The sequence below is a fragment of the Anastrepha obliqua genome, chromosome 5 (assembly GCF_027943255.1).
Source record: "Anastrepha obliqua isolate idAnaObli1 chromosome 5, idAnaObli1_1.0, whole genome shotgun sequence".
NCBI lineage: Eukaryota > Metazoa > Arthropoda > Insecta > Diptera > Tephritidae > Anastrepha > Anastrepha obliqua.
In genome coordinates, this window is record NC_072896.1 from 62,424,095 (window position 1) to 62,439,723 (window position 15,629).

The following is a 15,629-nucleotide window of genomic DNA, read 5'->3' on the forward strand; positions in this document are numbered from 1 at the left end:
TTGCCACTGAGGCAAAGGTTTCCTTTTTCTGTATATCCGTCGACTGCCGTACTATTTTCAAATTTAGTATAAACAGTGGCCATTCTTTAGGATGACCGACGAACGTTGGGAGCTGTTTAGGAATCGCTTGCCTAGCAATGAGCAACGATGGTGACGGCTCTGAGTTCCGCAGCGTTAGAACAGAAATTACGGCACATACTGTAGTTGAATTACGACAGAATTGTGTATTTACTGATTTACTGCTGCTTTATTTCTATTCCTATTCCTTCCTTCATGGCGTACGGTATACCCATCAGCTGCCGTTATGTTGCAAGCGTGAATGTGTGTGAGATATAGGTTGACGAACTAGAAAAACGGCGAGTTTCAGTGACCTTACATTAGGAATACCTCGCTTGATATACCAGCAATGTTGGGGTCATCGGTTGTGACGTTATAACATAAAACTATTAGTAATTGATATTGCAGGCGCAGTTGCCATTGTGAGGACCGCCTTGGTCAATGTGGATGCCATGACGTGTGAAGCTAACGTTTATGAATTCAAAGCTGGCAATAACAGTGAAACATGCTGCGAGTTCCCTTTACATATTTCAATAGTTGGCGATGATGAAATTGTCGGTTTAACATTTGTAGCTAATTTTTTGGTTCCATCAAATATTACATATGTCGTTAGACAACAAGTAGTTTAATTTATGTATAACGCGACGGAATGATAGTGGTATTGAAGGATCAATGTCCTCCGCTCATTTAGAAATAATATGCATAGCGTTTAAAACGAGTGACTAAAAAACAATAACAAAAACAAATTTTAATAATCGAAAATCACTTTATTGTTTTTCAAAATATTTTCCATGAAGATCTATACACTTTTGCATGCGTTTGAACCAATTGTCGAAGCACTTTTGCCACTCTGAATGAGGTACCTCCAAAACATGCATTCTGAATGCCGCAACCGCTTCTTCAGGTGTCGAAAAACGTTGACCTCTCAGTTTGTTTTTTACGTACGGGAATAAAAAGAAGTCATTCGGTGCCAAGTCAGGACTATACGGCGGATGACCCATTAATTCGATGTTTTGGGCGCTCAAAAATGCAGTTGTTTGAGCCGATGTGTGAGAGCTCGCATTGTCCTGGTGAAGAGTTATCCGTCTTTGGCGATTGGTTTTCCTTATTTCTTGGAAGACAACTGGCAAACAAATGGTTGTGTACCACTCAGAATTTACTGTTCAGCGTTGTTGTAGTGGTACGGTTGCGACATGTCCAGTTTTTCCGAAAAAACAGGCGACCATTTGCTTGGAAGTGCTTCGTGCGCGAACAACTTTTGTTGGTTTTGGCTCATCTTGAAACACCCATACAGTCGACTGCTGTTTACTTTCGGGCTCATACGCGTAAATCCATGATTCATCACCTGTCACGATGTCATAGACGTGTTTCGAAGCCCCGCGATTGTATTTTTTGAGCATTTCCTTCGACCAATCGACACGAGCCTTTTTTTGAGCGATTGACAAATTGTGTGGGATCCAACGCGAACAAATTTTTTTGACAGTCAAATGTTTATGCAATATTGAATGTATGATGGTCCCACTAATGCCTAAGATTGTCTCAATCTCACGATAGGTCACATGACGATCTTGCAATATCAGTTCGCGCACAGTATCAATGGTTTTCGGAACAACAACTGATTTTGGACGACCCTTCACTGGTCCTTGATGGAGCTTCATCGCCAAAAAATGAATTAAGTTCATCCATGCAATGTTGCTGAGTTAGTCCACGTCGAAAGTTGTAAAAAATAATCGCACGAAAATGTTCACGATTTAATTCCATTTTTGGACCGAGATGAATCTTTGAAGTTACTGTAAACAACAGAAATAGCGCTGGTATTTCAAAACGTTCTGAGTACGTAAAAGCCAAAAAATGTCAAACTTTGCGGTACAGCTGTCAGTTCCCAGATTGCAACACCAGGGTAGCCAAATACCGAAATATAAAAGGCACCCCTCGTATTTGGCAATTAACTACATGAATTTTGCAAGATCTGTTGGTGTTTGACGCCGACTTTGAGTAAATGTCTCTTTATATGGAAGCCTTCTTATCACAGGATTTATGTGCATCAATAGTCTGCCTATGTGTCTTCTACTAGCGCTTTGTATTGTCTCGTCAATAGTATCGGTATCACGGTCGCGATGAATATCTATGTTAGGTATGTACCAAGGTGCATCAGTCACCTTGTATTTTAGACTGAACTAGTTGTAGTACAGGTATATTACTTTTTGTAGCAGTGCCCCAAAACCTCAATTCCATAGTTCCAGATCGGTAATTTATTTTGCAATGATAATTTGGACTGGCCCCAAGTCAGCCAGTACAATTTCCTAAAACCGTTTTTCATTTCGTTGCTTCTTTATATGCTCCTGCCAGGTTAATTTTGAGTCGATTGTAATGCCCAGATATTTTGCTTTGGTGTCAATATGCACGTCGGAATTGCCAATTCTAATTTGTTCTGTGGTTGTCCTTCGGTTTGTGTAGCTTACTTGTATTGTTTTTGTGTTAATTTCGTTGTTTCGTTTTTTGAAGCAGTTTAATGTCACATTTAACTTGTTTTGTAAACTTTGTTTTGCAAGTTTTCTATCTTTACGAGATACCATAAGACTGTGTTATCCGCAGATATTACAATCATGCTGTTCTCTGATTTCGGTACCAGTAAACCAGCCGTATATAACACCGCGTTACACACATTCTGTCCTATGAAGCAAATATACTTTTTCGGAAAGGGGATAAAAAATAAAAATACACGTGTATCGGCGATTTTCATGTACACATCACAATTTTTTGTTTTTTTGTATTTAATAACTTTAAACGAGCAATTCTTGTATGCATATCTGTATAGCCACACGATCTCAGGATTAGCTTAACGGATTTGAATGAAATTGGGTACACAGATAGTGTATCACATTTGTAGACTTTTCACCTAGGTGTTGCCTCTGACAATGTTTCACAGGGTTGCCACTTGTTCGAAATTAAAAAAAAATTGCATGAGATATGCCGATGTGAGTATCAAAAGAAAGGTATTTCACTCCGCATTACAATAGAGATATAAAACCCCGAATTTTTTTATTAATTTTATTATATTAAAATTAAAAATTGTTACATTAAAAATTTTAATGCTTTTAAAGAAACTTAGTCCTTTTATTTTTGCGTTTGTACTGTTGGTTCTCCATCCCTTAATTCGGGAACATCATCAAAAATCTCCATTGAAGCCGCTATACGTTCTTCTGGTGAGTACAGAACCGCTGGAATAACCGATTCTACATTAGCGTAGCGAATTTTTTTGCGGCGAAAGTATTGGTACCCTTTAGTTTGAGTAAAAGTTACGCAAAAGTAGCACAGTTCACTGCAGTGCTCCGTACGTGGTAGTCAAATTGTTAGTACAGAGTACTTTATTGTTGACCTTCCATCAGTAAACTTGCATAAATTTCTATAGCAATAGTCGCACACGACTTCCGGAGTATACCACAAGTAAGGAACATAAGCAGTCTTGAATATTTTCTGAAACGAATTAACCACTGTTTTCGTAATATTTTTAAAATTTTTACTTGGTGCGAATAAGTCATAAACGTAACAAAAGTTATTTCGAGTCGGGCACTGCATTTTTCTTAAGATGAAATATACAGAAAGACGTTTTCGCGCAACAGAACTTAAAACAATTGTCAAAGTATACGTCTCCTAGTAGCGCAACTGTCAGATGATCGGAACTTCCGGAACTGTAACAAACACACAAACGGCACAGAGGTTAATAAGTTGTTTAAAAATTTGGAGTCTCTTCAAGTTATGCCGAAAATTTAGAAACAAAATTTTTTTTTAGAAAAAAAAATTCAAGAAAATCTGAGAATTGATAATTTTTTTTTTTTTTTTAATTTTACATAATAAAAACATTTCCACGAGTCTGCCTGCAGAAATTCAGCGCGATTGGATCACGGAAAAAGGCTTAAAAATTGATCCAAAGTTTTTCACACAGGCGGACTACGAGCTCTATATTTTATACATACAAAAAAAAAAATCTGACGTGTACATGAAAATCGCCGATACACTTGTATTTTTATTTTTTCTCCCCTTTCCGAAAAAGTATATTTGGTTCATAGGACAGAAAAAAAGTTTGTTTTTGTAACGCAGTGTAATAGATACAACGTTGGTCCTAAGGCACTGCCTTAGGGAATGGCCGCGTTCATAGATTAGATGTCCGAACATGTGTCATTGTATTTAACATAGAATTTCCTGTCTTGGATGTAACACTTAAGCATCAGGTAAAAGTCAATAGGTCGCCGTTTTTAATTTATGGAGCAACTCAGAGTGCAATACTTTGTTAAAAGCTTTAGCTACATAGTCACAAGTCATAATTAATTTTGTTGACCACTCTATGAACCTGCTGGATTGTTGAATCATTTCGTCTAAATCCAAATTGGTGTTGCCATTAAGTAGTAGTTTTTCAAAAATTGTTGATATTTGTCAAAATGATGCCACGAGTTACAAGCGTCACACTGTGCCATTTCTTTCAACCTCAACACTTTTGCCTCAGTTGTGCTTGATATTATTTTTGTCTAATTTTTTCCTCGAGTAATAAATTTCCCTTTGATTACATCAAAAGATTTACAGAAAGTTGCGTTTATTTTATTGTGACAGTTTTTGAATTAAAATACAATTATTAATAGCGGGTGCTTTAAAACGTTTGCTTTATTATTCTCTCCAAAAATGATTTAACCTTTTACTTCACTAAAACCTTCAGAGTTCATAGCACGCTTGAATCGATCGTTCATTAACTGTGTGTGGCCCCACATGATCGTGTAACTCATTCATGTCACCCTGTAGTACTTCTCAACAGTGGTTTATCTCATGGGTATCAACAGGAACATTTGGATGTGTTTGTACCAATTATGTTGGCGGTATCTCATTTCTGTCGCCAATTGTTACGTTTTTCTCCTAATAAAACGTCTCTCTATAATAAAGGGTTTTTCAATAAGGGCGGGTAGATGTTGAAATGGAATAAAATGACGTTTTCTGTGTGGCACGTAGCGCCATCCTGCTGGAACCACATGTCATCTAGGTCCATATGGTTCAATATGGGCCATAAGAAATTGGTTATTATCGTTGTGTAGCGATCGCTGTTGATGGTGACCGCCTCACCAACGTCGTTTTCAAAAAAGTACGGACCAATGACGCCACCGGCCCAAAATCCACACCAAACGATAACTTTTTGAGGATGCATTATCACCTGGTGAACCTCGTGTGGATTGGTGTCGTCCCATATGCGGCAATTTTGTTTGTTAACACAGCCATTCATCCAAAAATGCGCCTCGTCACTAAAGATGATTTTTCGCCCAAAACTGGTTCTTTTCCAAACGATTCGAAGCCGAGTCAGCGAACAAACGGCTTTGTCTATGGTCATCCACATTAAGCTCCTGGGTCAGTTGGATCTTGTACGGGTGTAGGCCCAGGTTCCGACGCAAAATTCGCCAAGTTGAAGTCTGCGAAAGGCCAAGTTCTTTGCACGGCGAGGAATAGACTGCCTCGGGTTCTGCTGTACACTTTCACGGACCGCGGCAATGTTCTCGGCTGATCTTGCGTTCCTTGAACGTACGGGTGTTGGCTGATTGTTTACTGACCCGGTCGTCTCAAATTTGGCCACCAAACATTGAAGAGTCGAGTTTAAAGGGCCACCACGTCTACCGAAAAATGGGCGCAATGCGCGCAACGCTTGCGTTAATGAACACTCATTTTGATAATAAAGTTTTATCATTTGAACGTGCTGTTCAATCGTGTAACTTGCTGGGATGATTTGGCATAAGCAACTGAATAATAAACAAAAGATTTGGCAGATGTCACCAAAACAAAGTGGCTGCCACAGGGCGCCAAAATCGACCCGCGCCAATTGAAAAAGCCTTTATTTTACTTCTTAGTTCGATCACTGGATTGCTAAATAAAACTCATGAACTAATGGCAACACAACTTGCTCGCTTTATTTAATTTCAATGCTTAATCACTTTATATCACAAATTTTCGGAAAAGTTATCCCCTTAACAACGTCATTAGGTCTCAAAATATCAAAATATCATTCATCACGCCTTTGTTAAATAGAATTCATACCCACGATAATTTGGGACACTATACTTTTGGCATACCGCTGTGAAAATTTTAAACAGGAGAAAGTTTAGTGCAGAAATTGTATTTTATTTTTTATGAAATAAATATAAAATGTTTAAAAAGCTTTTGTTTATGGCAATGCTATCGCGAAATATATGCTCATACTAATGTACTTATCGACTTCCATTGACTGTTTTACCTGTTAGTGTTTATGATTATTTAGATTATTTTTTATGCGGAATTTTTTTTAGCATAATGTTTGTTTTTTTATACATATACTTACAATTAAATGTTAATTCTGCTTAGAATGAGATATTATTATTTTTATATAATCCGATTTACGCATTTCTGATTTTTTTTTTTAACAGTACTTTTCAAATATAAAAAATATCTACATACATATAATATTATTATTTCATTTTCATTTCGTTTTTCGTGAACGTATATTTAAAAATAAACTTGCAAGTATAATTCGATTGTCTTGTTTCTTGAAATGAAATAATTCTTGTGTTTTGTTTACAGATGCATGTAAGCAACTAAAAATTTGTACAAAATAAAAGTCTTCAAGCCAAGCGTTACATAAATTTCCTTCTCCTTGCGAATTTTTGAGTATACAAACGTAATATCGCCATATTTGTGAAAATAAATAAAAACTGTCAGGTTTATGAGCACATCTAATATGTTGTATATATTCATGAACTAAAAACGAAAAACTAAAAAAACAATTTATTTACAAAAGTATTTGTCCTCAAAACGTTGGCAATAATCGCAAATAAGTTGGCAACATCGTCCGTTATTAAAGCGGCAGCGACACTTTTCAACCTGCTTAAAAACATGCGTCGTGTATCCCCGTCCACAGCACAGATTTGCACAGTTGTCCGGATGTAAACACTGACGGTCTCTTGTGACCGAGCAATAAGTTGGCGAGGTTTCCAAATAATATAACGTGGTGTATTGTGATTGCTGAGGAAGAAATTTCTATTACACAAGCTATATCACATTTAATTTCTGCAGTTAATTCTCACTTTTTTTTTTTTCTGCCTCAACCGTTTTAACCGATTCATGGGCACGTCCCGTCGTATTGTGCGCGAGTTAGGAGCCTTTCTGATGGCTTCATTGTACTTTTGTCGTAGTAGTGTTGATGTTGCATTGAATTCAGATAATTTTTTCCAACAGGTTTTCATTGAGCAAGAACCAGAAACTCCATGGCATTTGCATTTATCTTTCATTAGCATAGATACTGCTTCTATACCGACCTTTATTTAATAGAAACATGTTTATTTAAAAATAGGTGTTTAAATCTCCGACTTACCTCGGAGTCGTGCCGCAAAATTTCAGACACTTCATCTTCATCACTGTCACGCAAATTGAGAAAGCTTCGCGTCACCCTTTTACCGTGTTTCAAATTATCATTACATCCTCCCCATTGAAAGTCTTGATCTATCCTATTCTGCTTTCGTGGGCCACAAATACATTTGGTCATGCGTCCTTCAGCACAAGCTCGTGCGATAGTGTGTGTTAGAGCTGCGGCAGTTAGAGCATGCACGAATGCTGTTTCTTTGTAAAGCTTTTTAAAAATGTTACGTTTGCCTCGGGTTTCAATGGAACAATTCCATCGGTCGTATCGAAATTGACTCTCACAGTGGGAGGTGGCTAGTCGGCGAGCTTCAAATAACGCATTTGGAAGGCCAAATTCTTTTCGACATTGGTGGTTTTGACGCCGTGTAGCAGGCATGTAAAGACATGGACCGCCCACTTGACCTTGCGACGTAAATACTGCCATTACAGTGTGTTCAGATATAAAATGTTCCCTGAAAATAAAAATAAAATATCATAATTATAATGTGTTTACAACGTAGCGAATGCTAAATGGCTAACAGTTTGACTAGATGCTCAAAAAAGAGTTAAACTTACTTAAGGAATTTCAGAACAGGTGAGACGTTATGAAAAATAAGCTGAATAAAAGTCAGCAGCTTTTTGTACGAAATTCAACTTATAAATTTTGTTTTATTTAAATCGATTTGTGCTTGAAAATTAAATTAAAAAAGAAACTAAAAAATCAAATATTTGTGTCATATAATGTACCATATATTATTGCCAGGGCAAAGTCATTACTTAAGTATGTATTAAATACGGGAGAGGTACTAAATTCTGCTTTTCAAAATTCTTTTGGATGAAAATTCTGTAAAAATCAAAAAAAAAAATTCTGTCCAGTCTAAATTCTTTTGGTTCAATATGCTTTATTTAAAATTCTGTATGATCAATGGAGAACTGAAATTCTGTATATTAAAATTCTGGAATCAAAATTATTTTCGATCAAAATGCTGTAAAAATAAAGTGTGTTTTTTTTAGAGGTTAGGTTTTCAAGTTGGCACTACTTTTTTCGTAGATGGTCTTTTTGACAGCTGTCACTTGATTTATGCTCAGTTTGGTTTGCCATTTCATAATGAATAGACTTACACCTGAACAACGTTTGCAAATCGTGCAAATTTATTACGAAAATAATGGCTCGGTTCGCGCGACGCATCGAAGAAAATTTTGTTCAGCGATGAAGCTCACTTTTGGTTGAATGGGTATGTCAATAAGCAAAATTGTCGCATTTGGAGTGAACATAATCCACAAGCCATTGCTGAGACGCCGTTACATCCTCAAAAAGTCACTGTTTGGTGTGCTCTATGGACAGAGGGAATCATTGGTCCATATTTCTTTAAAAATGAAGCCGGCCATAATGTTACAGTCAATGGAGAGCGCTATAGAGCCATGATTAATGACTTTTTCTTGCCTGAATTGGACGATGTTGATGTGCACGACCTTTGGTTCCAACAAGACGGCGCTACATACCATACAGCCAACGCAACAATCGATTTATTGAAGGAAACTTTTGGTGAGCGCATTATCTCGCGGCGTGGACCTGTGGCGTGGCCTCCAAGATCGTGCGATATAACACCGCTGGACTATTTCTTGTGGGGCTATGTGAAGTCGCTTGTCTACGCAGATAAGCCCGAGACGATTGACGTCTTGGAAGAGAATATTCGGCGCGTTATTGCTGACATACGGCCCCAATTGCTGCAAAAAGTGGTCGAAAATTGGGCCTCTCGGCTGGAATTTATTCGAGCCAGCCGCGGCGGCCACTTGCCCGAAATCATTTTTAAAACATAATGGCAAACCCTTATCTTTATAATAAAGCTAAATTCTTGGCCATAACATTAAATTATATACGTTTTATTTCATCTTGAAAACCTAACCTCTAAAAAAAACACCCTTTATTATACAGAAAGTCAAGCATTTATCTTTTGATCTGTTCCCACTTCGATAAGTTCTAAATGTGTCGGACATTTGTCCAGAAGTGTGAGCAAACCTTTAACCCTTTTTTAGTTAGCGACTGCGCGGAAAAACTATGTGATATTTGGTGGGCATAATACCAGTTTAACCCAAAAGATAAACATATGCAAATGCCAGCCAATTTTTGCCCTGAGTGCTATCTCTGATTTGTGTAGGGTAGGCCATGTAAAATTTGCTTTTTGAATCGGCTATAAAAAAAAGCTTAACAATATTTTTTCAAACTTTTTTTTTATTTTGAAGATTGAACATTGTCATTTATGAATAAAAAATAATATCGTTCAAATGACTGCCACGACTGGCTTTACAGGAGGTCATTCGATCAACCCAATTTTTAAGCACATTTTCGATTGTTTGAGCTCCAACTTCATGAATGGCAACTTCGATTTCGTGTTTTAAAGCATCAATCGTCTCTGGATGGTTCGCATAGCATTTGTCCTTAACGGCTCCCCACAAAAAATAGTCCAACGGGCTTAAATCACAGCTCTCGGCTGATTATTCGGTTTTCAAAAACGGTAGCCAAAAGTTCGAGTGTAACTTTGGTAGTGTTACAAGTTGCACCGTCCTGTTGAAACCAAATGTCGTCCATGTCATCCTCTTCAATTTTTGGAAACAAAAACTCGTTGAGCATGTCACGGTAACGCTCGCCATTTACTGTAACCGCGGAAGAAGAAGAAGACTCACCACTTTGGAAATAGGTTTTCAATATTTCCCAATTTTGTTCAAGCGTATAGCGACAAGACTATTGTCAACTTAACAAAACCATGTGCTAGATAAAATGAAGCCGTAAATAAAAAGGGGAGTCCGAATAACAATTGTTTCCCGAACAATAAAATTAGCACCAACTTTACGATTTTTACGATAGTGTTTATATAAGACAAGTGAAAACGATTTCCACTTTGGGCTGTTCTGTTGAAAACACTGGATCTTTTAGAAGTAGACATACAGGTAGGTCAAATTTTATGTGACGGGATTTTGATGCTCAATATGCGAGTTAAGCGCATGACTTTCAGAATAAATGCCAAAGCTTGATAGTTGATAATAAATAGTATTGGATTATTAAATAATTGTATTCGCTGTTTGCTCATCTACCTCACTATACGTCATCTAAAGCCACGCAAATCGCGGTATATGCAGCACTTAACAACATTTACAAGTTAAGTTAAACTTCTCGATTGAACAGACGTGCTTCTATTAGCTCTTCCTTTGTGAAAGTTTCGTAGTGAATCTACCAGTCGTACAATATATAAAAACACACAGCGATATAGACGCTTTAATACTGCAACACAATACATCTTGTGCTATCTTAGCCCAACTTTTGTTTTGCAAATATAGGGTGATCAATTAAGAGGAGTTTTTTCATTTGCGTTTTTTTTACAGATCGCGCGCGAGTTGTGGCAAACTGTCATCGTGGATTTGTTGAACAGCGTTTGGCATTTCATCATGGAAAGACTCACACCGCAACAACGTCTACAAATTGTTCAACTGTATTATGAAAATCAGCGTTCTGTGACAAATGTGACGGAGCCACTTGCCATACAGCTCGTGAAACAATGACTTTATTGAGAAGTCATTTCGGAGAGCAGCTGATTTCACGTTTAGGACCTGTGAGTTGGCCACCAAGATCTTGTGATATCACACCTTTGGACTTTTTTCTTTGGGGATTCGTGAAGTCCAAGGTCTATGCTGATAAACCAGCTACGAGTCGAAATGCTCGAACGAGTGATTGAAAATTGGACCTTCAGAATGGACCACCTTAAGCGTAGTTGCGGCCAACATTTGAATGAAGTCATATTCAAAAAGTAAATGTCAAAGAATGTCCTTTCAAATGATAAATAAAGGTTTTGAACATAATTTACATTTTTGTTTTTTTTTAACTATTGGAAAAAGCACCTCATGATTGATCACCCTATATAAATACAAACAAAATGAAAACATCAAAATAATAAAAACAACTAGTGAAAAAATGTAACATTTAAAATGCCTCCCAAAGAGAGGCTCCGCTCACCAGCGCAAAAGCAACTAACAAGTGCTAACTCCAGCTACAATATTCCGTTCTCGGCAAGTGAAATAAAGAGTAAGTCGAGCTCTACAACCTCACTTCGCAACCGCCGTTAAGTCTATACCCACAACTCTTCTCTCATGGAATGAGTAATACCAAACTCCAATTGATCTAATCAGCATTTCTCATCACACCACTTGTCTGGTAGTTCTCACAAGCGCAACAACAATCACAACAGTTACAATATCAGCATCAACAAAGCAGAACCGCTTCTACAAACTCTTCAATGTTCTCATACTCGCCAATCATGTCTACATGCCCAAATATAGTTATGCAGGCAAAAGCAGGTGAGCGCAACAAAGAACTTTCTCCTCCAAAGAGAACACGTAATTCTCCAGATAAGAATACAGAAACAACAAAAACCACCAAAAAAACATAAAACATTAGCAAACCAAAAAACAATCACAACCTACTGGTTAAGTAAACCAACAAATAACAAATCAATCCCGCATACTCTGACATCAAACAGATATCATATACTCTCTCTTGATGATGAAAAAGAAAAAGTAACACAAAACAGTGGGACAAATAACACTAATGAGCAGCAAAAATCTAAAACTCCAAACACCAACATGGTTTAATGCTTGGAGTATACAAGTCAGTAGTGGCAAAACAATTCATGTATCATAGTTTATTCTAACAAGAAAGTAGGACACAAGAATCTGACAATAAACAATTCACAAATCCCGATAGACACCAAAGCAAGATACCTTGGAATGACTATTGACTCCAAAGTTCTCTGGAAAGAACATATCACGTTGAAAAGAAATGAAACTGTCATTGCTGAATAAAACCCTATATACGAAACTGTGATTGTCCAATCTGGGCATACGGCATAGAAATCTGGGGAACTGCAAGTAAAAGTAACATTAACATTATTCAACGACTACAATCAAAAATACTTAGAACTGTAACCAATGCACCTTGGTACGTCCCAAACATAAATATTCATCGCGACAGTAGTAGAAATCATGCGCAAACGCAGCACAAATCATATTGCCCGTTTAATTAACCATACAAATACTGACATGCGACAACTCCCATCAGCAGAAAGGGCAAACTCCAGGCGGCTCAACCAACCCCAACTCAGCTGATAACTATGTATTATAGAATAATTTAAAGTTATGTACATACACTTGTAAGCTCACACAAAAACTTAACCAAAATATAATATTGATAATGATTAATGTTATGAAGTCCAAGCTGTAGAAAGAATTACTTAGTGTAATACGACAGGTGTAATTAATAAAGGAGACAAAAAAAAGTTACATTGAGTTAGGTTCAAGCTTCACAAACGTGGATGCAGACATTGCAAAACACCATAAGTTTCAACTTATTTTCTTCCATTGCAAGAAGTACCTTTTTATAACAGGCCGTATCTTGCAAAGCATGTTCGATTGATGTAATTATATTTGTAACATCAGCTAATATATTCCATGGCGTTTTCACTTTTCAAAAGGCCCATCTTCTCGATGGCTTTGGTTTTACGTGTCCTGGCAGCTTTTGGATTCTTCTTTTTGCCCGGTAAGCCCAACTCAACGCATTCGATGATTTGTCCGCCATCTAGAGGAACAAATTCAACTGGCAACTGAACACCTTACAAGACACCTACCGGTTTTATTTGTTCCTTAAACTGCATAAAGTTCGCAACAGTCTAAAATAAGTTAGCCAGTATTCATGAAATAATTCCTAATACCTCCCATCACATGTCCCATAGCACTCGTCTTATTTTCGAATGCTTATTCTAAACTTTAAATTAAAAAAATATGTATATGCGTTAGAGGTGTTATTATATTATACTTAATTTCTCCCAACCATCGCCATCAACATTTGAGTAATTTTGCTTCATTTATAACAGAGATATCACATGTTTTCTTTTTTAAAATTTACATTATACGTATAGAAGGTAGGCATAGTTATTGAAGGATTTCCCCCATTTTCAATGAGAGAAATTAATTTACCAAGCTTCGCTGGAATATGTATATAAATTTTTACATGAGTTACCGTGCTCACGGACAGACGTGCAGACATAGATAAATCGACTCCTCACATCAATATGAGCATTTTGGTATATGATTGCAATAGCTAAATGGATTAAAAAAAACAACGAAAAACAAATAAATAAAAGTTTGAAATTTGCGAATACATAATAAATTAACAATTTTATTGGAGATAATAATAATCAATGAACATAAATTCATTGTATTATTTACAATGAACTAAAAAAAAGTATAAACCAAAAATCATAATCACACAATATCACCGAGAACCAAAATGCATAAGGGTATGGATTAAGAAATATAGGGTTATTCAATAGGTGCGCTTCAAGTTTTTTCCGATAGGGAGGGCGAACGACGCAATATTTTTTATTTTTCGCTTGTCATTTGAAAACTTCATTAGTATACATTTCATCATGGAACGCTACACACTTGAGCAATGATTGCAAATCGTGCAAATTTTTTATGAAAATAATCGTTCTGTTGCTGCTACTTTAAGAGCATTACGGCCATTTTACGGTCCATTTAACAAGCCGTCCCGTTTTGAGGTTATGTGAAGTCATTGGTCTACAGTAACAAGCCGGCGACGATTTGTGAGCTCAGAGCCAATATTGAACGCGAAATTGCTGGAATTTCGGCCGATTTAAGCAAAAGAGTGGTCGAAAATTGGGTTCAACGATTGGACTTCGTAAAACGTGCACGCAGTGGTCATGCAAAAGAAATCGAATTTCATACTTAAATGTATATGTTCAAACTCGATAATAAAAAAAAAATAGTTAAAAAAGTCAAACCGTTTGTGTTTTATTCAAACAAGTTCAAAAGTTGAAGCGCTCTTACTGAAAACCCCTATACAAACCAATAATTTAAAATAATCATCTATATATAAATATATACATATATATATGTATATAATACTGTGGGCAAAAAGTAAGGTGAATTTATTTGTATAATTGAATACTATATACAGTAGGTTCTGTTTTTATGCGGCTTTTTTTTATGCGGTTTGAAATAGTGCGTTTTTTTTTAAATTAAAAAATGCATGTCGACCTATCGGGAATTGTACATATAAACAAGATTCTAAACCAGCTAAGCAAAAAATGCGCAACATGTGGGTATTGTCTGATTCTATTTCTGACTTAAATTTATATTTCGATTATGACGTTTCTTAAATAAAGATATAATTTTCAAAAATACAATATTTTGTTTATGCGATTTTATTTAATTATTTCAGATTCATGCGGTCTATGGAACATATGTATCTATAGTTATAATATGGGACTAGTGCCCTTTTTTTATGCGATTTTATTAAATTATTTCAGATTTATGTGGTTCTTAGCACTTTTGAAACGTATCTATAGTTTTACTATAGAACTGGTAGCTTTTTTTATGCTGTTTCTTTTATGCTGTTTCTTGCGGAACGTATCTACCGCATAAAATCAGAATCTACTGTATATAATTGGCGCATACACCCTTTTTGGGTGTATGGCCGAGCTCCTCCTCCTTTTTGTGGTGTGCGTCTTGATGTTGTTCCACAAATGGAGGGACCTACAGTTTAAAGTGATTCCGAACGGCAGATATTTTTTTATGAGGGGCTTTTTCTTGGCAGAAATACACTCGGAGTTTGCCATTCCTGCCGAGGGGCGACCACTATTAGAAAAACGTTTTCTTCATTTTGGTGTTTCAACGAGATTCCAACCTACGTTCTCCCTGAATTCTGAATGGTAGTCACGCACCAGCTCATTCGGCTATGGCGGCTGCCGAACAAATGTAATACTTCAAATTAAAAAGTTGTATAAGTAAATTACGAAAAAAATGTGTTGATGCTTCACGATTCATACTTTTAGGCAAAATTCTGTGCCTATGAATGTGCGCTGGAAGCATTTTTAGCGAATCGTAATATTTATGCTGTGACAAGTGCAAGGAGCCGAATGCTATATGTACACAAGTTCACATATCTGTATTTACATATGTATGTATGTATGTCATCTTGCTGCGTGCCTGTGCATATATAAAAAAATACTCATGTATGCGCATTGGCTTTTTGTGCGCTTATATGGATAATTTTCATTTGAAGATATTAAAGTGATTTGGTTGAAGGAATTTAATAA

At 36.6% G+C, this 15,629-nt stretch overlaps 1 protein-coding gene across 7 annotated transcripts in view; it reads right to left on the bottom strand.

The window, feature by feature from the left end:
- Positions 1 to 6,252: 6,252 nt before the first annotated feature.
- Positions 6,253 to 15,629, bottom strand: part of LOC129248329 (protein Wnt-4) — a 73,169-nt gene continuing 63,792 nt past the window's right edge. For all 7 annotated transcript variants that reach the window (XM_054887833.1, XM_054887831.1, XM_054887828.1 and 4 more), the window contains exons 3-5: positions 7,436 to 7,934; positions 7,149 to 7,379; positions 6,253 to 7,086 (exon numbers count right to left, since the gene is read on the bottom strand). In XM_054887833.1, coding sequence (XP_054743808.1) covers positions 6,850 to 7,086; positions 7,149 to 7,379; positions 7,436 to 7,934 — 967 coding nt within the window. In that variant the 3' untranslated portion in view covers positions 6,253 to 6,849. The remainder of the gene's footprint in view (positions 7,087 to 7,148; positions 7,380 to 7,435; positions 7,935 to 15,629) is intronic.